General features: G+C 51.7%; 1 protein-coding gene across 1 annotated transcript in view; it reads right to left on the bottom strand.

Annotated features, from left to right (window-relative positions):
- Positions 1-299: 299 nt before the first annotated feature.
- ST3GAL1 (ST3 beta-galactoside alpha-2,3-sialyltransferase 1) overlaps positions 300-27966 on the bottom strand; it is a 122472-nt gene continuing 94805 nt past the window's right edge. The window contains exons 4-10 of the mRNA XM_011938142.1: positions 21637-21959; positions 21081-21435; positions 11343-11539; positions 10220-10399; positions 8852-8897; positions 7321-7440; positions 300-5408 (exon numbers count right to left, since the gene is read on the bottom strand). Of these exons, the coding sequence (XP_011793532.1) occupies positions 5235-5408; positions 7321-7440; positions 8852-8897; positions 10220-10399; positions 11343-11539; positions 21081-21386 (1023 nt within the window). The 5' untranslated portion in view covers positions 21387-21435; positions 21637-21959 and the 3' untranslated portion in view covers positions 300-5234. The remainder of the gene's footprint in view (positions 5409-7320; positions 7441-8851; positions 8898-10219; positions 10400-11342; positions 11540-21080; positions 21436-21636; positions 21960-27966) is intronic.

The raw sequence follows: 27966 nt of genomic DNA, 5'->3' as shown, positions 1-27966 counted from the left end.
GCTTTTGTTTTTAATCTCACATCCCTTCTGATGGCCAGTGTTGTCACGCCCATTTGATACATGAGGCAGGCAGGGCAGCTGAGGTTCAGAGAACTTAGGTGACTTGCCAGTCACACAGCAGGGCACGGCACTCCTGGGCTCGAGAAGAGGCCTCCCCAAGGCCTTCGCTGGGGCTCTCCTCTGTATCCTGAATTCTGGCCTTTTGGTAGTGGTGACGCCAACCCAGTAGGCCCTCTGAGCTGGAGGGTTGAAGGCAGCGCAAATGCATGACCCTTGTAGAAAAACAACAAACACACCCAAACGATAAAATAGCTCTTTGTTTATTCACTTTGATTTGGATCATTGGAAATATTAAACAATAAATAAAACACAGCGGGGGCTGAGGAAAGCAGGATCTTGCTAACGTTATTTGAATGCATCCCAACCAGTGCTCAGCTGCGCAATGACATGGAGAGAGGCGAGGGGGAATAGAAAGCAAATTTTAAAACACCAACAGCCAAACACACAAGACTGCACACAGGAAAAAGTGCTCAAGAAACTTTGGCTTTGAAGGGAATTCAGTGAAGGGAAGCGATAGTGCAGGAGGAAGGGAAGGAACCCGCGATCACCCTAAGGGGCGGGGGACTGAAGAGGGAGGCCCTGACACAGGCTAGGGTTAAAGCTGACGTCCCCCAGCTCAGGACGTGCGACCAATGGCAGTTTTGTACTAGGAAGAAGCTGAGTGATGAGGCTGGATGATGCGATCGCCTGATGGGCTGGGAGGGAGAACAGGAGGTGTAAAGGTGGCTCACCGCCCATAGGAAATTCAGTGCTCTTTTGGTAAGAAAAAAAAAGTCGGTAATGCCCTGATCCTGACAAGCTGTGAGATGCTGCCTTGCCTGTCTCTGCCTTTTCTTCTAAGTCTTCCTCCTTTTCTTTGCACAGGTGTCAGGGAGCACCCCAGAGGTGCAGGAGCTGGTGTTTCCATGACAAACAAAAACGGGGAGGCTGACTCTATCTCAAAACTGGCTAGCCCAGTTCACAGGGCAGGATAAACCTGATGGCATGTGGCCACATTTGCTGCAAACCAGATGTCCACGATGGATATAATGACACCCCCGGGGCTCTTCTCAGGGGCGAGGACAGGTGCTGGTTCCTGATGGCACGTGGCTGGTGTGCAGTCATCTTTAGCTGGACACTGGCCCCTTGAGGCTTGGGCTTCCCTGCACACGGCATTTTTGATCCTAGCCAGGGGAGGGAGAGAGAGTTCTTTTGGTTTCCTTTTTATTTATTTTCAGACTACTTCAAAGCAAACATACCCGTTCTAAATGTTCTTTGTGGTTTTAATCCACCTTTGCCAAGAGGCCAGAGTCACATCCAGGTGGGACTGGCCTCTAGCACCACCTTCTGGCCACGGCAGAGAATGAGATCCCATCAAAGCCTCCCAACCAGCCCTTTCCCTAAAGAATCACCCAGATCTTAACTGCCCTCTCCACCTTCTGTTTTTTCCCCCTATTTTATGTTCTATTTTCTCATATCTAGCTTTTCTCTCTAAGCCTAACCAAATGCTTTGCTGAATGATGTTTGGAAAAGCCAGAATTTTAAAAGGCATTCATCCATTTATGAACTTTCTTCCAGCCCAGGATCCCTGCAGAGAACCAGAGGTTATAAATCTGCCCTCCTTTCTCCCCTAAAAGGTGGCTGAGGGGAGGGGAGGTGCATGTAGCTCCAGCTAGAGCAAATCAGTGCCCTGACTCACTGGGGAGACCCAGGGGGCTGGGATGTTGCTGACACCTCATGGGCCACTTTGTCAGCCTATCTTTGCAGCTTCAGGTTCAGCGCTGGGTACTGCAGGCAGGGACCCCTCTGTTCTCTGCTTGAACGCAGGGCCAGTCTCCAAGGAACTCTGTCTGCAGAGTAGAAAGAGTTGTGGGCTGGGATTCAGGGGCCTGCGGGAGCCCCTGCCACTGCCTGCCCGGCAGGAGTGCTTGTCGCACTCCTGCTGACAGTATGCATACTGCCCTTTGGCTAACACACACTCTTGTCTAATTCCCAGCCACCTTCACCCCAGGGATGAGTTCCAGTTGGTTTAAGCCAAACTGGTGCATTTAATTCTGGCTGGAACAACTGGTTTTTATTCCATTAAGTGCCCACTGCTAAGCCAATGAAACATAAGAGCTATCTGCTGGGCTATGGGAAAGAGAAATGTGGTCTCCTGCACTGGAGGGCATGAGAGGCCACCCAGGCAGCCTGCGGACAGAGCTCGGTGCTGAGAGAGCCCAGGAGAGTCAGACGCCTCCATTCTGGTTACACTTTTTCCAGATGCTGAATGGAGACTTGCTGGGAAAGCCCGCCTCCAGACAATTTCAACATAGTGCCGGTAACACCCTACTTCTGCTCAAACTCTGACTTTTGCTATCTGTCCCAGACAGTTCACGCTGCCCGTCACTTCCCTCCTTCACACTCCACCAGGAAAAGGCCACACCTCCCGATGCAGCAGCAGCCTTTTAGGAAATGTGCTCAACAGGAAAAGTGGTTTTTCTGATTAAACATCAGTAACTAGAGTCAACAATCGCTGTCGTCTCCCATGCCTGTCACGCTCCACTCCCCACCCAGCTGCAATGTGGCCTTGATTTTCTCATCAGTATAATGGGAAAGCTGGATTTGGAGGCTGGAAGAGATCTCACAGCTTGACCATCCTAGTGGGAGACGGGGAGACCAGACGGAGACCAGGCCATCGACCCAGGCAGCATGTGGCTCAGACACAGACACCTCTTCATGTCCAGGGACCTATTCTTACACAGCAAAACCCAGAGAAGTCGATTGCTCAGCCCGAGCCAGCCATCCCTGTATAGACTCAGCTTTTAGGAGAAAGGGAAGAGTTCAGGAGATAGCATCACTCTCTGTTTCAGTGTCTGATGATCTGGAGTCTGCCCCTGGAGTCACTCAGTCACTCAACAAACGTTTGCTGAGTTCTTCACCTCATATATGGCTGTGAACTCTGCCCTTCGAGGCTGTATGTTCTGAATGACGACTCAGCGATTTACCAGCCTTTCTCAGGAAAAAAAAAAAAAAAATCTTAAAGTTTTGGAGGATTGTAAAGCTGAAACAGGTTTTCTGTTTAACACATTCCCCATTCTGAACCTTTGAGAATCTGATAAAAGCTATAGACCCTCTCTCCAGAAAAATGCTCATAAGTAGAGATTCAGGGAAAAAACCAAACTTGGCATGCAACTTCCGGGGACTCTTGTGAATGGCCTGAAGCCACCTGTGACCCCTGACTGGTGTCCCCAGGCTCCTCCCTCCCCGTGTGCAGAGGGGGCTCCCCCGAGCCTGGGAGCACAGGCCCATGCCTCCGCCACACTCCACCAGGAAAAAGTCACGCCTCCTCAAAGCAGCAGTGGCCTTTTCGGGGATATTTTCAACAAGAAAAGTGGTTTTCCTGCTTAAACATTAGTAACTGGAGCCAACAATCACTGTTTCCCACATTTCTGTTACTCTCCACTCCCCACCCAGCAGCAGTAAGGTTTCACAGAGTTTTAGAGACTCCTAGCCTGAGAATAAACCCAAGTCCACAGTGAGGAAGAAGGAAGGTTGGGTTGGAATGGGAGGATGCTGAGGACATTCCACAAACCATCCAAGCCCCAGATACCCTCAGTATCCCACGTCTGAGGACTCCTACAAACCCCCCTTAAGCCCACCCCCGTTTCCCAGCTACTGGGTGAGGCAAGCTTCATTAAAACACCAGGACCACCAAAAGAGCCAGGGTGCAACAATGTCAGTTGAATTAAAAAAGAGAAACAATAAATAATCAGGAAGGCTAACAAGGAAAGGAGAATAGCTGGGGAGTAAGAAGATGAGGTATGTGGCAGTCACCATTCCTGGGATATCCTTGGCCCAGACCCCCAGTGACAGCCCCAAGATGGCCAGCAGGGACTTGACCCTGAGCTCAGGCCCTCGGGGAAAATGCTGCTGGCAGCCTCCTGTGTGGCTTGGGAGGTTGCGGGCACCCTATTGAAGAGTCTGAGAATGAGAACGTACGTTCCATTCTGACACGCTGCTGGGTGCTGTTGAATATCCTCAGAGCTTTGTTCCAATTCAGGTGCTGGCTCAGGAAACCAGAAAAGATGTTCCCAGCCAGAAAGCAAGCAGGGCCGCTGGTGGGGGTCCTTTTTCCCAAGTAAGGGCTTTTGTTTCATTTCAGCCCATGCATGCTTTTCTTTCCCAAATACAAAGGCACATGGAAGTGGTCAGATCCGCTCTCGCCACGATTAGAACCACAAGATGGACTACTCAAAGGAACATATGCTTGGGAAGAGGTATCTGCAGGAGTCAGAAACACGGCGCCAAGTTTGGGTTTTTCTTTTCTTTTCCTTTTTTTTTTTTTTTTCAGAGACAGGGTCTCACTCTGTTGCCCAGGCTGGAGTGCAGTGGTGTGATCACAGTTCACTGCAGCCTCAAACTTCTGGGCACAAGAGATCCTCCCTCCTCAGCCTCCCTAGTAGCTGGGGCTACAAGTGTGTGCCACCATGCTTGGCTAATTTTTTTAAATCTTTAATTTTTGTAGAGACAGGAGTCTCACTATGTTGCTCAGCCTGGTCTTGAACTCCTGGGCTCAAGTGATCCTCCCGCCTCGGCCTCCTGAAGTGTTGGGATTACAGGTGTGAGCCACGGCACCTGGCCTCCAGTTTCTGTGAAAATCTTTGGGGTAGGAGCCTCTGGTGGCTCATAAATGAGTTTTGGGAAGAAGATGACAGGGTTATCACGCCAAGCGAGAGGCCAGGCTTCGTGCAAAGAAGGGCGGCATCTTGCCCTGAGTGCCAACACCGCCTGGCATGTCTCTGTGCTAGACATAATCGCCACTCAAGTCTCTGCCCATCTTCCTGGGAAACTGTCCTGTCTCTCAGAATATAGGCGTCTTCCACATTTGTTCCCCAAGCTCGCTCCAGGAGCTAAAATGATTTTAGTGTGTGGAGGTTGAACCTTTCCCAGCGCCTCCCCAGCTCTGGGGCAGCGGTGGGGGGACGTTGTCCCCACTCAAGACAGGTTCCGAGACATGCCCTGCCACACTGGCAGAACTTAGTGACCTTGCTGAATAGATGCTGCCAATGGCTGGGTGCAAGAGGCTGCGAACGGTGCCTGGGCACACACCTGAGGCTGCCCCTCCAAGCTCCGGAATGGAACGGCTCCGGCAAGATGCTGGGGCTGGAAACGCAGAGGTGTGACAGTGCGTCCATCCTCAACCCTTCGCTGCGTCATCTCCCCTTGAAGATGCGGATTTTATTGATGGAGGCCAAGGTGGCCGTCACGTTAGACTCGAAGTCTGCGTCGTGCACCCCCGTCTTGCGAAAAGCCCCGGCGGACGGGTTGTTTTCCCAGTAGTGGTGCCAGTTCCCTTTGCTGTCTGCCCCGAAGCCGTACAGGTCCACCTGTGGGGGCAAAGCAAAGATGAGAACCAGACAGCAGGGCTGCCGGTGGCACCTCCGAGAAAGGAAGCCTGTAGGCGTTCCTGGAATCCCACAGGGCCATAAACAGCATTTCCAAGGACTCAGACTAACCCTTCATTAAAAACCTTCTCTACGTTCCTGGAACTCTCAGAGGCTTGGTGAAGCAAATGCAAGTTAAGTAAAGCTCAAGTCCAATGCCAGACGCACCCTGAAAAATGACTGCATGTGGGTGGTCTCAGAGCCCGGGTCTTACCTCTGCAGCAAGGGCAACCTATTCTTCCAGAATCGAGGAGCTACAGAGGGAAGCAATAGGAAGGAGGCCGTGGAATGGAAGAGAATGGAAGGAAAGCAGGGCTTTGGGGCCAAGCAAACTGCCCCAAATCCCAGCTCTGCCACTCCATGATGCTCTGGGCATGTGAAATCACTTGTTGGAGCCTCACTTTCCTCATCTGGAAAATGGGTCCAAGAATCATGACTGCACTGAGGCAGAGGGCAGGGCTGATCCCTTTCTTCTCTGCGGCCAACATTCATCTGGTCCAGGCGCCCTCGTGGCCACTAGGCCAGGCCTTTCACATACATGACAAATGCTGTGCATTTGTTCTGAGCCCAGCACCCTACTGGCTGTGTTGAAGTTCAGGCAGAGCTTGATCAGATGCCAGCTGGGCAGCTGTTGGGGGAAGCAGCCTTGGGGCTTATAGCTTCTTGGAGTCACTGACTGAGCGACGCTTGTTGGAACTGGGGCTAAATTCAGGGCTCCCACAGCACAGAGGAGGGAGGGGCTGATGCCCTGAGAAGTCAGAGGAAGCTCTTCAGAGGAGGTGGCATGTGGGTCGGGTCTTGGAAAATCAGTACAAGATGACTGGAAGGAATCACACGGAGGGGTTTCCAGGGAGAGGATGTGCTATGCACTGCAGCGTGGAAGACAGATTGGAGGGGTGGGGACAAAGAGGGGACAGCGGACAGCTCCATGCCATATGTGGCTTTCTAAGGAAATGCAACATGGACGTGGCCTGCTCCAGGGCAGGGACATTAGGGCCAAACAGGTGGGAACGGTGGGAGAAAGGGCTCTGAGCAGAAACCCAAGCAAGGGTCTGGGACCAGCTGGCTGGAGGTGGGTGGGGTGGGGAAATGACAGGGGCACCCACGTTGCAACCTGGGAACACCAGGGCAGGGCCGAGCCTGGGGACCTGCCTTGCAATGCCTCTGACCCCTTCCTGGGATTTCCACCAGGCACCAGGCAGGGTGGGGCTGGGGCTGGGCTGGATGAGACAAGAAGGGCCCTGCCTGAACCCAGGGTCAGGGAGGAAGTGGGGGCTGTGTGACCCGCCCTCCTGCTCCTCTTCCTGGGGCGGCAGCAGGCCTCTCAGAGCATCGGTGGAAACCCGAACACAGCCTGGCAGATGGTGAAGGACGTCGGAAGGGAAATGCATGCTTCTCGAGATCACTGGTTCGAACCCAGGGGGGCCTGGCTCCATTAATTCTGGAAAAATTGGGCCAGGATGTGGCCTGGGTGCTGGAACTTAGACCCACAGATGATTCTAAGGAGTAAGTGGGATTGAGAACCGCAGCCTTAGACAATTCTCACTATGAGAATCCGCTCCTGTATCCGGAATCTGCTGCTTGATCTGAGCTTCCACGGCCATGGTCCTGGGCACTCACACAGAATGTGCCAGAACTCTTGCTCCCGAGAACTTTCTCATAGAGCACTGTTACTCACTAAAACACCCTGGGAGACACACGTCGCAAGCCCTGACATAGAGGCAGAGAATCCGAGCTTCTGGAAGAGGCGGGCTAGGTCTACCTGCCCTCCCTCTCTCCCTGCCCTCTCTTGGGAACTCAGGACGGTGAGCTCTGTCCTCTGGGCAGCCCTGTGGGCAGGGGGAGGGTAGCATACCTCATCGCAGACATGCATTGAGAAGATGACCGAGAGGATGCCAGTAGATGGGTACCGCCCGTGCCCTTGCAGCCAGTTGTCAAAGACATACTTGATGAAGGCCGGGTGGTAGATCAGGATCTGCGGGGATGGGAAGACATGGCCCTTAGTGAGTTCCGGTGGGCAAAGAACATGGAGCGCCTATCAGACACACACACTGTTGCAGCCATGGAGGCACAGCCGTGAGCCTGACGGATACCCCTGCACTCGTGGGCCTCCACGCTCGTGGGAAAGATGGACACTCATCCCCATCAGTAAGAGACAGAGGTGCTGAGCTAGTAAGTGCTATGGAGAGCAATGATGCGGAGGAAGGCCCTACAGGACCGTGTGAGGAGGATCGCTGAGCTGACACACAGAAAAACCCAAGGAGGCCAAGGAGTGAGACAGGAGACTGCTCAGGGGAAGGGGGCTCCAGGGAACAGCGTGAGGTGGGACCAGACACTGTCAATGAGTGAAGACATAAGCACCAAGTCACCTGATGATGGCTGGAATCATCGCCAGTCCTTAAAATGACCTCATGTCCCAGGTTTCCCTCTCCTCCTGCTACAGATAAGAAAACTGAAGCCCAGAGAGGCTAAGTGACCTGCCCAATGTCACGCAGCCGGCAGTGGCTGAGCTGGGAGGGGCCCGGTATCAGGCTTGGCCTTGGTTCCTCACCCAAAGCCGGCCTTGAGGACAATGAAAGGGACTTCTCAGGCAGGAGAGGGCGTGCATGTCCAGAAAGCCAAACTCCAGCCCCCTGGAATGGACTGGAAGGGTGGATTCTGTGGACCTCTGGTAAACCTCTCCGTGTGGTCGCCTACCATCTCTAGGAGGCTGTCCTTTCCACCAACCCCACCCTGTACAGACACATAAGTGGCCTTTTCCCTGAGGCAGCACAGCCCAATGCAAGGGGCATGATGCTGGAGGCACAGGAAGTCTTCAATTCTACCCTTATCCAGAACTGGCTGTGTGTCTCTGGGCAAGTTTCCTGACCTCTCTGAGCCTATCTAAGTTTCATAGAGTATGCAAAAGGCCAGTGTGGTAGGCACCTCACTTCCTTCCTTCTTCTGCCCTTTGCCCATCTCTTGGCCAGCCTCATGCCAGGGGCCTGCTGGGGAAGATGCAGACATGGAAAGGGATGGAGAGGCAGGAGGTGAGGCCTGGCTTTGAGAGTAATTCACAAACCACAGCGTGCATAGGGGTCCCTGGAGAACATGTTAAAACCAGAATGTGGGGCGGCCAGGGTTTCTGATTAGTAGGTTCGAGAAGGGCCTGAGGATGTGCATCTGTGACAAGCTCCCGGGTGATGCTGCTGGCCTGGGGGGATCCCGCTTTGAGAATCTCTCCCAGTGTTTGACCTCTTCCCCCAGGGGGCTAGCTAAGTGGGAGATGCTACCTCCAGCAGCCTGGGGATCTGGGGGCTGTCTTGCAACTCAATGCCGTACCTGAGAGCAGAGCCTTAGATGAGGAAGCCTGAACTTAGAACAAAGGGGCTGGGGCCTCCACTCACCTTATCCTGTTTCACTTTGATCTTTGCAGGAACCGGGACGTAGGTGCTGCAGTTGGAGAAAGAGAAGCTGGTTAATGGGGCAGGAGACAGGCCCAGGAACCTGGGTACGCAGCTCTGGGGGTAGTGACTAGAGAATGAAGCAGGCATAGCCTCTCCTGCCCCCCACACCTTCCCTCAGGGACCCCCACCTCCCTACCCCAGCCACAGAAACCACCTGCCCACAGCAACCCCCGATAGATACCAGAGGGTGGCCTTGCCTAATTTGAGGACATTCTGCCGGGTTTTGGCCCCTATTCCCCAAAAAGGTGAGGACTTGCTCCAAGCACAGCCTTAATTAAGGAATGGAGTGGGGGCCGTGGTGCCTCCACCTCTCAGGGCCAGAGCATCCTTGCCGAGCTGGGGCACTGGCTGGTGAGACCCGCGGCTGCTCCTTCCTCAGCTGGGCGGTTGCATGTACCCCGAGTGCAAAGGTGTCAAAGCTGGTCCCACGGGTGTGATTCCCACTCCCGGAGGAGACTGCAGCTGAGCCACATCCAGACCTGGCTCCCACCCCGCCCCGCCCTGGTCTGCCTCCCTCACCCCTGGTCTCCTGAGGGCACAGCCCCACAGTCTCCTGCACCCACATCCCGGAGCTGGCTCTGTTCCTAGAAAACCTGGCCGAAGACAAGACGGCTTGTGGAAATCTGGACATCAAAGCACTTCCCTTCAGTCAGGGTTAGATGAAGAGCACAGGCTCTGTGTGGAGTTCAACCCTGGGCAAGGTGCTTGGCCGAGCTCCAGAGTCCTCACTGGGAGAATGGAGCTAATGATAACGGCTATTGTGAGGATTAATTGAGATAATATGTGCCGAGTGCCACATGCAATGCCTGCTCAGGAAACCAGGTTCCTGATTGTCAGGGAAGCCACAGCTGCCTTGCTCAGCGCTGCTTGCCCTGGGGAGGGGCCCAGGCTGCACCTATACTCCCCATCCCTCATTTCTTAGGAACCCTCACCTGGCCAGGCTCACGTATGTTTGAAAAGCAAGGTGCAGTTATCTGTCAGGCTGCACTTCAGAAATAAAGGGAGGCAGAACTCATAGGTGCCAACCCTTTCTAGCGGCGGCCCCCTTCCCGAAGAGTCTCCAGGGTGCGTGGAGGTCCCTTCGGGCATTGTTAGCAAGAGGACACGAAAGCTTGTGGTTTGTTATGTGATGGGGAGGGAAGAGTTGGAACAGTCCGGGAGGCAGCCACGGGAACTGGGCTTGTGTGTGCCGGAGGAGGCTGGGGGAGGGGAGGCACCCCGGTGGTGACACAGCAGGACCACGGCAGGGTTGGGGGACAGGGTGTCACTGCAGGGGGGGAGCAGTGAGTTGGCCACGGGGGGACTCACTGGGAAATGGTGCCCGTGGTGGTGGCGCTCACCACCCACTCCAAGTCGATGGTCTTGAAGGGCACCAGGATCATGCTGACATTATCTCCCAGCTCCCGGAAGCTCTCAGGGTACACCAGATGGTGGGTGGTCTTCGTCCCAACATCAGCCTCAAACCCTGCCGTGGGCGCCTTGTTCATCCTGGGAGGGAAGGGGAGAAAGTTGAGTCTTGTAGCATGGGCACCCGTTCTCAGACAGCCTGAGCTCTCCGACAGAGACACTGAGCCTCCTGTGTGACCTCAGGGCGGTCATCTGCCTTCCCCGGGCCTCCTCCTTTTCGTCTGTAAAATAGAGACAATGAAGACACAGCTAGAAGGCTTCTGCTATTTCTCTCTCTTTCGTGACCTCAAGGGAGTCTAACTATCACCACCGCTGCCCGCCTGTCACAGACAATCTCATCCAAAGGGTATTTCCACAGCCCTATTTTTGTAGTCAAGGAAACCTGACTCTGATCCTTCCCATGGACTTTCCCATGGGACACCTGGTACACTGAGGCTCCGAGAGGCAGGTAAGTGGTCTAAGGGCTAAAGTCAGGAATCACAGACAGCAGAGACTATTCTAGAAGGCTGCTGGGGATGGCCGGCCCCCACCCCCTGCACTTCTCAGCATGGAGCACTTATGAGTGGTGTGGTGGGAATGGTAAGAGACTCAGGACAGACGTGGGGCATCTTCCTGGAATATCTATTTCACTTGGTGACAGGGAAAAATACATTTTACATAAAAGATGTGGTTTTATTATGGCCTAGATTACAACATGGGGATGAATTTTAAAGATTTAAGAGTCCTCACATTAATTTTGCTCTCTCCCCAGGCCTCCGTGTGCCAAGCTTCCAACAACGGGGGACCTCCTATGTATGGCTCCTCTGCACGCAGAGGCCCTTCTAGTCCATTCCCGTCCTGCAATAATGCAGAGGTGGGGAATCTGAGGTCTAGGGAGCGCAGTGTGGAGCCTGGGGTCCCTAGGTAAGTCCAGAGACACCAGGACTGAACCTTGCCTTCCTGAGCCTGAGCCAAGATGCTTCCTATAGCTCCAAGGGGCCTCTGGGTGCAGCACAGTGGGCTTGGGAGAGGGTCTGGCACTCACCTGAGCACAAAGTCGTGCCTGTCTATCTCAGGCCCATAGGAAGACTCCCTCAGGTTGCCTGAGTTGCCCACAACGGCACAGCGCCGGCAGCCCACCGACCTCTTCTCCAGCATGGGGTCCACATTCCCAGGCACCACTCTGAACAGCTCCTTGATGGTGTCGTTCAAGTTATTGGGCTTCTTCTCCCGCTGGAGCCTCTGTGAGCAGAGGACAGAAGGTGGTCAACCTGGCTTTGTGGCCCCAGCTTCCTGGCAGCAGAGCCCTTGAGCTACCTGCTGTTGTTTACTGGGGCCTCCTGTTCACCCTTCTCTCTGCTGGGTCCCTGGAGACGGAGGCGGCTCACACACAGACACCTCCACTTCCTCCTTCAAGGAGATTAAAGGTTACTCAGGAAGTAGATTATTCATGTATTCTGCAAGTGTTTACTGAGCACCTCCTATGTGCCAGGCATGCTGAAGCCACTTGGGTGATCCAACCACACCTGGCCTCAGAGGCCCCTCCAACTCCACATGCCATCAGCGTTTCTCCAACCTGCTCCTCCCTGGGGGCTCCCCTCTCTCTGAAAGGCCCTCCATCCCTCTACGTGTCACCACTGCTTGAAAGAGAGAAACATAGCAGAAGTCTTCTAGCTGTGTCTTACTCCGACCCTGCTCAGACACCAGGGCCCAGGGGCTGTGTGCTCTCGCTCAAACCTTAACAAGAAGAGCGAGGAATAGGTGGAAATGCCAGTTCTCCAGCCCCAGCCAGGGATGAGGGACAGAGCAGTAGGGATGTCTGCCATCTCTCCTGCCTGACCCTCAGTTGCCCTGGTCCCAGGACTGTTGGGTTCCAGTCAGACTGAAGAATCAGCAGTTTGCTGGATGCACAAGGCCTCTATGATCTGCCTAGCAAATCGTTTTCATCTTCTTTTAAAGACCTAGCCCAGGCCAGGTGCGGTGGCTCAAGCCTGTAATCCCAGCACTTTGGGAGACCAAGGCAGGTGGGTCGTGAAGTCAGGAGTTTGAGACCAGCCTGGCCAATATGGTGAAACCCCATCTCTACTAAAAATACAAAAAAGCCAGGCATGGTGGTGCATGCCTGTAGTCCCAGCTACTTGGGAGGCTGAGGAGGGAGAATTGCTTGAACCCGGAAGGTGGAGGTTGCAGTGAGCCAAGATCGCGCCACTGCACTCCAGCCTAGGTGACAGAGAGAGACTCCAACTTGAAAAAAAAAAAAAAAAGACCTAGCTCGAGGGTCTGCTGCTCATAGACTGAACACTAGTTTTATTCCCAGGGTGACTAAATATCCTTATTTGCCCAGGTTAAGGGGTTTCTCTAGATGCAGGACTCTCAGTGCTAAAACCAGGATGACTTGGTTTCCCTGTTGGCCCCCACTGCATGCCCAGGCCGGCCCACCGCCTCAGGTGGAGCTCTGGCCACACTGTGTAGTGATGCCTGTTGGTGCCTCAGCCTTCCTCACCTGTCCCCATGCCACAGTGCTGTGTCATTTCACTGTGGGCGAGGTGGGATGCTCTGTGGCCAGAGAGGCAAGCAACACATCCCAGATACAAACCAGGATTTGAACCCAGGCTGCTAGAAACCCACCTGCAGGTTTCTCCCACAACACAACCCTGACTCTGGCTCTTGGAATCTTAGCCTTTGGAAAGCCTGGACCCTGGTTTTTGGGGTAGGGGTCGTAAGCTGTGGGGTGGTTCCCATCAGCTACTCCAGGCCCCAGGGGCAAGGAGTGGCTAGGAGAGGAGGAAGTGACCAGCAGTGGCTTTGGCCACTATCCAGAAGATGAGTGACCTGGGCATATGTAGGGAGATCCAGGGGCACCCAGTCCCCACTGCAATGGAAGGAATCAGATGCCCCAAGGGGAGGCACGCAAGCAGAACCAGATTGCTCTTCCAGTTAAACCCAGGCAGCCTCTCCTCTGGCTTAAGACCATTAAACACGTCATTGGGAAGCAGCACGATCTGGACCACACTTCACACCCACTGCTACAGTTATAAGTAAAAGTGCAAAACAAGTCGCTGAGAATGTGGATAAAATGGACCTCATGCATTGCTGGTGGGGATGTAAAACCGTGCAGCCGAGGTAAAAAACAGGTGGTCTTTCAAAAGGTGAAACAGAACAGCCATGTGGCCTGCCAGCTCCACTCTTACGTATATACCCCCAGAAACTGAAAGCAGGGTCTCAAGCAGATATTGGTATACCCATGTTCAAAGCAGCATTATTCATAATAGATAAAAGGTGGGAGCAACCCAGTCTCCAGTGATGGATGAATAAATAAACATAAGATGTTCTAGACACATGATGGGATATTATTAGCTATAAAAAAAAAGTTCAAAATAGTTACAACATGGATGGACCCTGAAAATACTAATACTATGATTAGCGAAAGAAGCCAGACACAGAAAGACAAAGATTTTATGATTCCACTTATGTGAGGTACCTGGAGTAGTCAAATTCATAGAGACAGAGTGGCAGGGTGGCTGTCAGGTGCTGGGAGGAGGAGGAGGAGGTAAGGGGAAGTTACTGTTTAATGGGGACAGAGTTTTTGCTTGGGATGACAAAAATCTAGTTATGGTTATAGATAGTGGTGATGGTTACACACGCTGTGAATGTATTTAATGCCACTAAATTGTACACATACAAGTGGTTAAAATGATAAATATTATGAATACGTTGTCACACACACAAATGCGATATCCAGATAAAATGCCTGCTTCTGATGGAACCGCCCAGGGCGGCCCCATGATCCTGAATGTGCGGAAAACGCCCCCGGAGGCTTGCTAAGGCGCAGATCTGACTCAGGAGGTTTGAGCTGGCCCCGAAATCCTGCATTTCTAACAGACCCCTGGGCGATGCTGCTGCCAGGGCTGGTGGGGGGGCCACACTCTGAGAGCCCCAGGGTACAGGACCACAGCCAGACTCCCCGCAGGAAACTCCACGGAGATCTCCAACCAGCAAGGGCTGCTGTGCCCCCAGGCTTGTGAAGATGTGCCCAGGCCCACAGGATGGCCTCCCATCATGCCGCTACTTTGATTTGGGAGCCTGGCACCATGTATCCATCATGCAGTGACATTTACTGAGTGCCTACGGGGTGCCACAGAGGTCCGAGAAGCCAGGACTCAAGGTCGGCCGTGGATGTGTGTGGGGAGCATGCTGCATGCTTCACACAGCACCACATCATCTCGCTGGACTCTTACTGACTTACTTTAATGACTCATTTAAGAAATATTTATTTATTTATTTATTTATTTATTTATTTATTTATTTATTTATTTATTTAAGATAGAGTCTCTATCGCCCAGGCTGGAATGCAGTGGTGCTATTTCGGCTCACTGCAACCTCCCCCTCCTGGGTTCAAGGGATTCTCCTGCCTCAGCCTCCCAAGTAGCTGGGATTACAGGTGCATACCACTGTGCCTGGCTAATTTTTATATTTTCAGTAGAGACAGGGTTTCGCCATGTTGACCAGCCTGGTCTCGAACTCCTGACCTCAGGTGATCCACCCGCCTCCGCCTCCCAAAGTGCTGGGATTACAGGTGTTAGCAACCACACCTGGCCAAAAAATAAAAATAAATTCATTTGAAAAGGAAACCTCTCATCTCTACCACAAGTAGAAAGCAAGAATTACGTGGCAGAAGTAAAATGGTAGTTGTACGATGCAATGAAAACAAAGTTACTGTATTCGGTTCCAACTCTACCCTGCTGCCTGCCCAGGCAAACTCTCCTCTCCCTTAGAACAAGGCTGACAAGCCCTGACAAGGTGCAAAGTAAGACACCAGGCCAAACTGAAGCCCCAGCACTGCAGAGACAGGTGGAAAGGAGCGATGGCAGGAATGACCTCTGGGCTCTGTGATGCGACTTTCTCTAATGCCCTGCCTCACCTACCATCACAAGTCCTACACTTCAGAAATCTCGGATCCGTTCCAATCTTTCACTGGCAAAAGGGGAAACAGAGGCCCAGGCCTTGGAAAGGGCTCACCTGAGGCCATCGACCGAGTGCAGGGCCAGGTAGAATTCAGATGGGAAACTGGCTCTTTCTCTAGATTATCATCCTAAGTCCTCCCTGTACCAGCTGAGATGGAGTGGCAGGTTACTCCATGTAGCGTCACCGTTTTGGGAAAGAAAGATTCTGGTTTTCTCTGTCTTTTGTCAGTGACAATAAAAGTATGACAGTGCTGGCCGGGCACAGTGGCTCATGCCTATAATCCCAACACTTTGGAAGGCCAAGGCGGGCGGGTCACCTGAGGTCGGGAGTTCGAGACCGGCCTGACCAACATGGAGAAACCTGGTCTCTACTAAAACTACAAAATTAGTTGGGGTGGTGGCGCATGCCTGTAATCCCAGCTACTCGGGAGACTGAGGCAGGAGAATCATTTGAACCTGGGAGGCAGAGGTTGTGGTGAGCCGAGATCGTGCCATTGCACTCCAGCCTGGGCAACAAGAGTGAAACTCCATGTCAAAAAAAAAAAAAAAAAGTATGACAGTGCTATTGATATGAACACAGGACAGAGTGTTTGGAAGTTCAGAGACACGCCCTCCCCAGCCTTCCTGACTAGTTTCCAAGTATATGTCTCTGTATACAATCAGCGCTCAATCAATGCCTGCCGCCTAGTGGCCTGAGCTCCTTAGGGAAGCATGGGGCCTCGGGTCGGCTTCCCTGGAAGCAGAGGCTGAGGCACAGATGCAGGTGTCCATGGTGGGTGCTGTCTAGAAAGGGATGAGGAGTAAGGCAGGAGAAGGAAGGGGAGATCTCCATGGAGTCAAGCACTGCAGACTGGGGCGAGGGTGGGCGAGGCGAGTGAGGAGTCAGGCAAGTGGGGTAAGAAAGTCCACTCATGCCCAGGGGCATGGCCCGAGAGCGGGCATCTCCTTGAAGCTGGAGCCCTGGGTGCCTCAACTCACCCTGCACTCGGGCATGATCCATGGGATCTGGAGTGTGCACTGTGGCAGAGTTTGTCCTGTCTTTAGGCACGATGACTGGAAGTCGCCCCTATCCACAGGCCACACCTGTCCCGAGAGTGTTGGGAAGAGGTACCCGCGCTCCCTTCCCACCCTCCTTCCTCCTTCTATGGCCAATGAACGATGCATCACCTTCTGAGAAGCCTCCCTTGGACCCTGGAAATATCAGTCTCTGGCCTTCCACATATGGCTGGCACCACTGGGTCCTCACCGCAGGCCTCGTTCCAATCCCCAGCTGCTGTTGGTTTCCCTGGCCCCTTTGGCATTCAAGCAGCAGACACAAGCATGCCAGGTAGTACAGGCTCAAGATATGTCCACTGAATAAGTGAATGACAGCTGCTAAAGCTAACACACATTCATTCATTCAGCTCATCACAACTGAGCCCCTACCACATCCTTGGTGCCGTGTGGATGAACAGGTTAGCGCAGGGACAGGTGGTGCTTAGAAAGGGCTCGTGCAGGACTCAGATGGCTCATCCTGGGTGGAAGCGTGTGTTCTATGGTTGCTCTATGCAGACCCTGTGCTGAGAGCCTGATAGGCAGCTTCTCACTGAGTTCCTATAATGGCTCTATGAGAAAGGTGATCTTATAGACCCATTTTACAGGTGAGGAAACTGAAGCTTACAGAGGTGAAGTGAGTTTCCCAGGACGAAGACAGTTTGAATATCCTGGATCTGACTCCAGACCACGTCCTTTAACTAGAAGGGGATCTGACTCTGCCCTTCAACAGTGGGTGACCTGGTAAGTGCAAAGTGAGGACAATGAAATACCTACACCCTCCTGGCGGTGGGGGTGGTAAGGGCGAGGCAATGGTACCTGGATAGCTGGGCCCAGGACCTGGCCAGAGTTGGTGCTAGGTGCCGGGTGGACAGTATGATGGTATTACTTTGCATTTGAGCACTGAGCATGGATGTCTGGGATGGAAAGATGCCTTAGGAGGGCAGGGGGCGGAAACCAGGGAAGGATCGCACTCTTTCTGTCCCTTGAGAATGTTCCCTGCGTATCACAGAACGGTTTCCCAAGTTGGGAGCAAGCAGAGAAGGCAGAGTCAGAATTCAACATAGCTTGTCCCCGAATTGGACATGGGGACTGGGGAAGAAGGGATCCCTGTTCCTGGATGTCTGGGACCGAGACCCGAGGAGAGGGTCGCAGGGGTCAGTAGGTCCAGCCTGGGATGGTGGTGTAGTCTCTTCACTTGCAGGGCAGGGCACAGGGCTGATTTGTAAACTCAACTCAACTCAGCTCAACTCAACTCAACTAAAAGAGTGAGCCCCGGTGACTGCTCCTGTGTCCCTCTTCCTGCCAGGGCTGAGACGAGCTGGAATTGTGATGCCCACTTGACTGATGAGGACTATGAAGCTCAGGGCAGGACAGGAGCTTGGGACCTCACATTCTCACCTAAGACTCTCCCAGCCCCCTCAACAGTATGGAAGGAAACCGCCCCCATGATTAATGATCTCCCACCGGGTCCCTCCCACAACATGTGGGATTTGTGGGAGCTACAATTCAAGACGAGATTTGGGTGAGGACACAGCCAAACCATATCAGGACCCAAGACCAGTTCTGTTCATGAACCGGTCCTGCCTGCAGGGGGCCTTTAAGCAGAGCAATGGCGCAGCCAGGAACTCCCAGGATGGCTTTGATGTCAAATATTCCCTGCCTCTATCCCGATTCTTTATTCAATGCATGTAGTCTCTGTATTATCTGTGTATTTTTTAGAACCCCAAAGCTCTAATGCCCCGCTCCTTTCTGTTAATTTCCAGAGGATGAAGCCCCGTTCCTTTCAAGTGGCTACCCTGGAATCAGCCACCAGAGGCTAAACTTCAGAAAAAGACTGCAGAGAAGGGCTGCAGGTAGAGGAGGACATCTGGTAGACAGGGAACAACTAAGTGGAAATATATTCAGCCTTAATTAATACTGACAACAAAACAAAACACGTTAAGTTCAGTATTACTTGCCCATTAAACCAACAAAAATAAATACAATTGTTAAAACTAATGATTGCAGGGTTGTAGAGAACCTGGTGAAAGAGCTTATTCCTCCCATGTAACAGGAAGGAACCTGAGACTCAGTGAGATGAAGAGCTTCACAGTCACTCCTGATGGGACCTACAAAGTCTGGGACAAAACCCAGGAACCCTGATGCCAGGCCTCAGCTCCTAAGTCTACATTATAGCCTGTGTTCTTTGAAGGTTATATCCAAAAGCTGGTGTTTTTCCCTTATGCCTTTTTAACCCCCCTGGGCGACATCAGCCTAAGTTTTAGAAACCGCCCTTCCCAAGAAGAAAAATCGATACTGTCTTGGTAATGCTCTCTAATAACAGTTTTTAATACGGTATTTCCAGAGGCTGGATTTGATGTTCTCTTTTGCAAAAGTCACCTAACTTTTCTGAGCTTCAGTTTCCTTATCTGTAAAATGAGGACAAAGGCCCCCAAGTTTTGCCTTTACTTGCCAATGTGTAAGGTCCCTTCCTGTTTGGTTTATATCCAGGCTGTGTAGCATCCAGTTGGTCCCCAGAGGCCTTTGTAAACAGAATCCCATGGTGACACTGAGTATCACAGACTCCAGGCTCTGAAGAGGAAGTTTGGACTTAATGTGGTCCCAGCAACGCTGCTATAGGGGGAATCAGATCCAGAGAGGAGATGGGATGTACGTGGAGCCACCTCTGCCATCAATGTGTCATTTTCCCAACCCTGCTGGTTCTCAAGGGAGGGCAATTTTGTGCATGCATGTGCACCCTGCTACACACACCCCCCACCTGGGACACCCGACAATGTCTGGAGACTTCTGCCTATCACAGCTTGGGGATGGGGCACTCCTGGCATTCAGCAGGTGGAGGCCAGGGATGCTGCAAAACATCCTGCAATGCACGGGGCAGCCCTTGTGGCTAAGGCTGACCCAGCCCCACAAGTCCATAGTGCCGAGGCTGAGAGCAGACCTTAATCCTCACCATGCCTGGCTCACTACCTCCTTCCCCAGACCCTTGGATCTTTGAAAGGAAAAGACCCTACCTGCCTGGTTCCCTGTCACCTCCCCAGAGCCCACCCCAGGACCTGCGCACAGTGGTGCTCAACACAGATCAGTAAACCAGGACTCAGCCAGGTCTTCAGAAGCATAACCCAGGACCTTCGACCCTTCTAAGTCTCACGCATGTTTTCTGTTCATTTCAAATAGACCTTCCTCCAGAATCTACCTGGATAACCTCTCTGAATCCTTCATGATGAGCCTGGCCATCACCTCCTGTGGGAAGCCTTCTGTGATAACCCAGGCTTCAAGGGGAGTTGGACCTGGAGACCACAGCTCCTGCACCCGCTTCCTGCGCAGCACCTATCATCCTGGCTCGAGTTTGTCTGTTTTCCCTTCTCTCCCCATCACTCCTGCAACCCAAGAAAGGAAAGACTCTATCTTTTCCATCTCCATGTAGTGATGCTTGGCATATAGTAGATGCTCAATAAATAAGACATGAACACATATATCTTGCTCTTCTTCAATCTATTTTGCATTTAACAATGGGAATGACCTTTCAAATGACACGATCAGTTCATGAAACTCCCTGATAAAAATTCTACAGTGACTTCCTGTTGCACTTACAAGAAATCCCAGAGTCCTCTCCTGGGTCTCGCCGACTCTCAGGCCTCGTCTCACTGCACCTCGCAAATTCACAGTCCCCCAGCCATGCAGAGCTCCTCCGCTCCCCAACACATCCAGCAGAGACCACCCTGAGGCTCCTGCACCCGCTGTCCCAGACGTCTGCAGTGCACGGTCCTGCTCTTCTCATGGCTGCTGCCTTCTCTGCCTGTGGGTCTCAACTTGAGTCCTGCTGTCTCAGAGACCTCCCTGGTGACCCCATTTACAGAAGGCCCCTCTAAGTTTCTATGATAAACCTCATTTGCTCTCTCTTCAAAGCACTGCTCTGTGAGCCTACCTTGTTTATTTCTTATCTTCCCCTCCCAGTCAGAATAAAATTCCATGAGAATAAGGATCTCTCTCTCTTTTTGCATTTCAATAGCTGTAGTGGGTGAAACAGTGGCTCCCAAAGAGATATATTCAAGTGCGAGTCACTGGAACCTGTGAGCATGACATTTGGAGAAAGGGCCTCTGCCAGTTAAACTGTTGAGGATCTCTGCATGAGATCATCCTGGATTAGGGTGCGCCCTAAACCTGATGACAGGTGTCCTCATAGGAAAAGGAGAGGGACATGTGAGATATAAGGGGACACAGGGAGGAAGGCCCTATGGAAGTGGAGGCAGAGGCTGGACTGTTGCAGCTCTGAGCCCAGGAACACTCAGCACTGCCAGCAGCTGGCAGGAGCCAGGAGCGGGCCTGGGGCAGCTTTCCCCTCAGAGCCTCCAGGAGGAGCCAAACCTGCCCATAATTTGATTTCAGGCTTCTGGCCTCCAGAGCTGCGAGAGGATGCACTTCTGGTATTTTGAGCCATGAAGCATGCAGAAATTTGCTATGGCAGCCACAGGAAACTAAAGCCGTGCTTCCTGCTCTTAGATATAACAGATCCTTAATAAATAGTGTTGGACAATAATCTGAATCCTACTAACTGCCTCGCAGTGCCCCAGGTGTACACGGGGACTGAGCATTTAACTCTGGGAGCACCTCACTCTCATTACCAGACCCCTACCCTCAGCTCAGACCCCTACTCTCAGCCCAGGCCCCCTACCCTCAGCTCAGACCCCCACTCTCAGCCCAGGCCCCCTACCCTCATCCAGATCCCCACTCTCAGTCCACACCCCAACTCTCAGCCCAGACCCCACTCTCAGGCAGCATCTCACCAGCCACCATCGGTAGGTGTCGTCCTCCAGGAGCGCATTCTGGGCGGTCAGCAGCGGCTGCACAGTCTGGTTGAACCTCTCGTCGAACCAGACCGAGAGCTTGCGCTGCCCGATGCAATGGGTGCAGGTGCAGGGCCTGTGCTTGATCAGCCTCTTCAGGTTCTCGGAGAGCTCCAGGACCATCTGCTTGGGGAACCAGGTGGTGGCCACCATGGTGTGGGAGTAGTTCAGGAAGAAGGAGGTGAGGAAGATGAAGAGCACGAGGAAGGTGAGCACCTTCAGGGTCCTCTTCCGCAGGGTCACCATCTTCGCAGTCCTGATGGCGGCCTCCCACGATGGGTAGCAGAACTCCCTCCTAAGAGAGGAGAAAAACGGAAGAAAAATCCCAGAGGTGGAGGCTCAATCAGAAGGGATGGCGGGGATTCCAAGGGAGGACACAAGGGCCGCTAAGCTTGACTTCACTCCCGCTGGGGGATGACCCCCCAGTGTCCCAGCCACTGCTGTATGGTAGACCAAGGCCATTCGTGACATGTTGGCTTTGCTTGCATATATTTACCTTTTCAGAAAATAAAGTAGCCGATTTTTCTGCGATCCTTAAAGAGCTGACAATGTCTCCTGATCAAGCTTTAACCAGTGATTTCCTTTCCCATCCAAACAAGATAAGGGGTCATTAATTGCTGCGACAGTCCAGGGTCCCTCAGGAGCAAGGACCTTGAAGAAAGGGTCTTGGTACAGTGGGGAGGGAAGCTGTCTCTGCTGTCCTCCTCCAACTGTATTTTCTGATGATCCTTAATTAGGGCCTTTTCTTTCTCATGCTGTCGCCAGAGACACGGTGGGTACGCAACCAGCTTGATGAAGGCACAGAAGGTTGTCTGTCATCTGCAAAGAAAAGGAGGAAGAAAACAGGGTGAGAGTCTGTGATCCTGCTATAAAAAATGTTTCTCTCCACATCTCCACCAGGATGCATTCTGTGGTCTTCCTTCTGGTGTCATGCCAACCTGGCAGGTGGCTCCAGATGGTTTATCTACCTTTGTGAGCCTCAGTGCGTAGATACAATGGATGTTATCATCTCTTTGCAAGGTTACTATGGGATGCAGAAAGTGTCCCCTCCATGCTTCCAACAACAAGAACCTAGCACATTGACACACTCAACAAACATTTGTGAAAGAGCTCATGATGCATGTAGGTACAACATATACAGGGATTGTTAAATGCATGTTACTTGCTTTCTCTCTGCTTCATTCTCTTCCAGATTTTGGATTTCAGCAACAAGCACAACAACAATGGTATGCTTAGAGAGTGACTCAGGGTTCCTTTTACCCAGGCATTCAAGCCCTGCCAACTGGCCTTAGTTCCATAGAAGGGGCTTTAGACGGTCCAAGTTCAAGTTCTGATTTCCCATCTGTGGAGCCTTGGGAAAGTTATTCAACCTTCCTGACCTTCAGTTTCTTCTTCTATAAAGTGGGATACTAACACCCCTACTTATAGAATGGTTATGAAGATAAGATAAAATGATGTATGCTGGGCTTCTGGTATCTATTAGGCCATTGCTGAACTTGAATTTTCCTTCTTCAGTCGGGCGCGGTGGCTCACGCCTGTAGTCCCAGCACTCTGGGAGGCCGAGGCAGGCGGATCAGAGGTCAGGAGATCGAGACCATCCTGGCTAACACGGTGAAACACCATCCCTACTCAAAAAAATACAAAAATTATCCGGGCACAGTGGCGAGCACCTGTAGTCCCAGCTGCTCGGGAGGCTGAGGCAGGAGAATCCCTTGAACCTGGGAGGCAGAGCTCACAGTGAGCCGAGATTGCACCACTGCACTCCAGCCTGGGCAACAGTGCAAGACTCCATCTCAAAAAAAAAAAAATTCCTTCTTCAACACATGAATGAATCAATATTCTTTGATGATCCACTAAGAGCTGAGAGATGAGATATTCGTGCATACGTATCTCTTCAGATAATCCTCGGAATATACTGCCAGCTAGAGACTAGTTTCCCTTTTTGTCTTGAAGAAACTCTCAGAGTTTCTCAGAAGAAACTGAGACTCTCCCTAAGGAGAGTGTCTCAGAAGAAACTGAGACTCAAAGAGGTTAGATGACTTGCCTAAGGAAAGGAAGGAGCAGGATCTGAGTCCAAATCCACAGTCCTCTGATTCCTTGCATCTGGAGGGGTTAGGGTTAGGGTTACTATGGTCCCCTCTTAGGGGACCAAGAACAGGGGGTAAGAGGGCTCTACCCTGGAGCAGACACCTGTCTTGTTAACTGTTCTTCAGATTACTACAGCTGGAGGGATAGAGAGCAAGGGGGGAATATTCTTTTGAAGAAAGCAAACGGGTACCTTTCAAATGCACATCAGAGACCCCCCTGGCTCTCACTGACACCTTGGGATTTCTGTATGATACAACTGCGGTTACACCTCTGCCCTGGAGCATGGTCTTTTTGGTCTTTGCTTGGAATGCTGAAGAATGGAAGGAATATGATCAATTCCTCCCCATCCTCAAGGTGTAGATCGTCAATAAGCAGGGTATTTTTTTTTTCCAGGAAAATTAGAGTAGAAAGGAGATTGATCACCTTTTGGTAGAAAGGGGGGCAGCTCAAAAACCATATTAAATCCACAGTGCCTTTCTGGAGACATCCAGGGCCCAAGATACATAGGGTGCAACCCTCTACAGCTTCCCGAAGTAGAAGGCTAAAGTATGGAGGATAAGGTCTGAGCTCTGCAGCTCAGCTGGCAATGTCATTTTTATCCAGCCCCTGCTCCAATTTTCACTTTTCACGACAACCTAGATTTTGTTCATAACCTAGTGGTGTCCACAGGTGTCCCATCCAATTCTCTCCCCACCTGCCCCCATCAAGGGGCAGTTCTGTAATTTGAGTAAGAATAACTTCTGCATCATCACAGGTAGGCTCACAATTCACTTGACTGGCAGAGGGTTCCCACCTCTTACCCCAGTAATTGATCCAGGGATGGGCATATGCCTTAATTCATCCAGTCCAGGTTCTGTAGGGAGGGAAGAAACTCTTTTGCTCTGGTTGGCTTGTTGTTGACATGTGGAACATCCTGCTGGCTATTTTGCTAGCTTGTGTAGAAGAGACTAGAGCTGAACAACCTGAACAAATGGTGCTAAATCCTTGATCCTGCTCAACCTGCAGCCCCACCCTCATCTTGACTTTTCAGATACATGAAGGAATGCGCCCCCTTTATGGAATAAAGTAGATTATTTGTAACGTCAAGCAACATGACTGCCCCATAGGTCACAGTTGCTCCTACCTCTGTGCCCCTGCTCAGGCTGTTCCCACTGTCCAGAAAACCACCCCCACCCTGCGTGGCCGATGGTTCTTACTTATTCTCTAGGGCTCAGCTGGTGCTGACTCCTGGAGGAAGCCCTGCCCACTCCTGGAGTGAGTTAGGGGCCTCTCCTGGCTCCCCAAGGTCCTGGCTGCACTCTGTCTGCACTCTTCACACATACGTCTCCTCCCTGGACGGGCAGCAATGTGAGGATGGAAACTCAGCCTCACTATGGCAGTGACCCTGTCACCCGTGCACACACTCAATGCTCAGTGGAGGCTTGGAAATGAATGGAGGGAAACAAAACAGCCAACAGTCCAGAGGGAGATCTGAGAAAGAAAGCACAGATTCCGAGTCAGATTTCCATTCTCAGCAGCCTGCCCCACTCTACTCGCTGTGTGACCATGAACAAGTCACCTAACCCTTCTGAACCATCCTTTCAATGGGAAAAAGGGATTGATAACACAAATTCTGCTCATTCTCGGGGTTGTCAGCCCATGAAGGTTGCCCATTCATCTCATTCATTGACTGCATATTTGCTGGTCCTTGCATTCTCCAGGCCCTGGACAAGGTGGCTGGGGTACATCGTAAAAGGATCTAAGGTAGGGGCCTCTCAGGCATCAATAGGGCCCCAGATCCTTTGGAACAAAGGAGGCCAGTATGCCTGCATCAGACACAGGCTGGAGGAGAGGAGTGGGTCGGGGGTGAAAGGGAATCTGGGCATGCAGCTGGGGTGAGAGTGTGTTGGGCCAGAGAAGCCACAGTCAAGACTAAGTTTTCTCTGGGTTAGCGGGTTTCTCTGGAAACCCACTGGTGGGGCTGAGCAGAGGAATGCCATGGTCTTATTACATTGGCCTTTACAATGAACAGGGCCTAAGACACCCTTGCCCTTAGTGTTTCTGCACCCGTAATGCCAGGGCAGAGATGAGTTCCCTGAAATAGATGACTGTTGAACCGTGTTGATCAAACAAGGCTATGGATGAGAGGTCGTGTTTCCTACAATGCTCTGCCTCTGCATGAGAGATATTAATGCTCTAGGCTGCTGCTAGGGGTTGGGTGAGAGGCAGGGCAGAGAGCAAGGTTGTGCTGCACAGGCTGTGGGATTATGACAGCCTCCTCTCCTCTGGGGCATCCTGCAGCCACACCTCCAAGGCCAGGGCACTCCCCATAACCATCAGAGGCTTCTGAGCTGGTATCATTTAGCGCTTTCCAAAGCCCTGGATAAAACTGCAATGGAAAAGCAAGAACGCCGCTCCACCCCTTCCCTGGCTGCAGGAAAGAAACAGGACTGCACGTCTTCTCTGTGCTAGAGCAAGTGTGGGGCAGCCTGCAGGCATGGGGGAATGCAGCCCTGGCTCCCAGAAATGAAACCTGAGTCAAGACGCCACAGACCAAAAATCTCTGCATGCCAAGTGTGTGGTGAGGGAGGCCTGGCCTCCCAGAACAAGGAGAAAGGAGAGAGGGAGCAGGGAAGGATGGGGAAGGAGGGAAGCTGGCTTCCTGTCCTCTGCCAAAGGGCAGTCATTTCCCAGCCACATGCTCAATACGAGGAGGCATGAAGCACCTGCACACAACAGAGCTTAGTGGGGTCACCAGCACAAGACTGACAAATGTCAGCACACTTTTGAGGACTGGAAAGTAAGAATTTCCATAAGGAAAGTACCTAATGAAGATAAACTCCTCTGGCAATAGGGAGTTGAGGGGCAATGACCAGAGACTGAGAGAACTGTGTGGAACTCCTGCAAACACGGATGAATGAACCGCATGGGGTTTTGAACCTGTAGTAAATACCCGCTGAACGGGATGGTAGTAAATACCCATCACAGGCTGGGATGACCTCCCAGCCCTTCACACAGCCCCTGGAACTATGGTTACCAGAGAACAGGTGTGCCTGAGTGAACTGTGCAGGCTGTTGGCAAAGTTGACACTTTCAATAGAGTGGCCACAACTTTCCCCATGTGATCCCCAAGCCACCTACCCACGGGAGAGGTGGGTAACCCTTAGGCTTGTCTCTCTGAAACCGAGAGAAGGCAAGTGACTTATCCAAGGTCACACAGCAAAATGGTGGCAAAGCCAGACTCCTGCCTTCTCCTGTGGCTTTCTATGTAGCCATGGTTCATCGTTCAATTCCATCAATACCTGCTCTTATCTGCTCTATCTCCCCCATTCCCTTTCTGATAACTTCTTTGGACTTGGTTTACTGTCATCCCTCCAGCCTCTTATGTTGGATACTACCTTGTTTACCTTCCCTTCTTGCTGTGCCTACTCTATTTGAATTATGTGTTCGGTTCTTCATTTCAGTGGTGTCTTTTAGTTCTGGACTTTCTACCTAATTTTTTGACAGGTTCTACTTTGCTGGTGAATTTCTCTATCTTGTCATCTATCTTTGTGCAATTATTCACCACAGCCATCTTAAAGCCCACATTGGATATCCTGTGATACTTGGATAACGTGGGTCTATTTCTATTGTCTCTTTTCTCGGTTGCTCTGTCTTTTTTTGGTTATTTGGTTCTGTCCTTGGCAGGCCTGGTTGCTGTTTGTATTGTGTATGACAAAAATGCAGAGGCTGTGGATGAGGCTTCCTCCTTCAGAGAGGACTGGTTGTCTCCTGACCAGCAGGTACAGAAGGGGCACATTACTCTGTTTTAACTGCAGCTGTGTTTCACTTTTCATGAAGACTGGTCTATTTCTGGTTTACTCTTACCCCTGGGGCATAGCCATTCTCAACAGGTAAACTGAGATGCTTATCAGGGTGACTCTTCCTTACAGGCTCCTATCTCCAATTTCTGTCTCCTCTGTACTATGGGATCACCATAAGCTTAGCTTAACTTTTTAGCCTTTCTTTTTTTTTAATTGTTGTTGTTGTTGCTGTGTTTTTGGTTTTGAGATAGAGTCTCACTCTGTTGCCCAGGCTGGAGTGCAGTGTTGTGATCTTGGCTCACTATAACCTTCACCTCCTGGGTTCAAGTGATTCTCCTGCCTCAGCCTCCTAAGTAGCTGGGACTATGTGCACATGCCACTGTGCCTGGGTAATTTTTGTATTTTTAGTAGAGGCGAGGTTTCTCCATGTTGGTCAGGCTGGTCTTGAACTCTCGACCTCAGGTGATCCACCCACTTCGGCCTTCCAAAGTGCTGGGATTATAGGCCTGAGCCATCACGGCCAGCCTTTTCAGCTTGTCATCTGCTGTTTTCTGCTTGGTTTCTTAGACTCTGGACCCATGAAACTTAAGTGCTGGCAAATGCCTTGAAAGGAAAATTTTAAAAGGCACAGAGCACACGTTCTTTTCTTTGGGGTTCTTTTTGCTCTAGGTTCTTGGTTGCCTGGGTTTTGATTGACTTAGTAGTCCTGAACTCACTGACTCCCTCTACCTACCTGCCTATCTCTGTTTTGTTTCCCCACCTTGCGAGACTGCCAAACACTCTGAACTGTTGCTCTTTGCTCATCCTCTGAACCCTCTGCAAAAATCAGCATGTACCTTGTGCAGGAAAGGGGCAGGGAATATTGGCTTTCCCCCAACTTATTTCCTTTCTCTTGGGGGTCTTCGCACCTCAAGTCCTGGCTGCTTTAGTTGTTCTCTAATGCCTTCAAAGAGCTGG

Source organism: Colobus angolensis, unplaced genomic scaffold, assembly GCF_000951035.1.
Source record: "Colobus angolensis palliatus isolate OR3802 unplaced genomic scaffold, Cang.pa_1.0 Scaffold17, whole genome shotgun sequence".
Classification (NCBI taxonomy): Eukaryota; Metazoa; Chordata; class Mammalia; order Primates; family Cercopithecidae; genus Colobus; species Colobus angolensis.
Note: the sequence above shows the minus strand (reverse complement) of the source record. Positions and strands in the feature narration are given on the sequence as shown.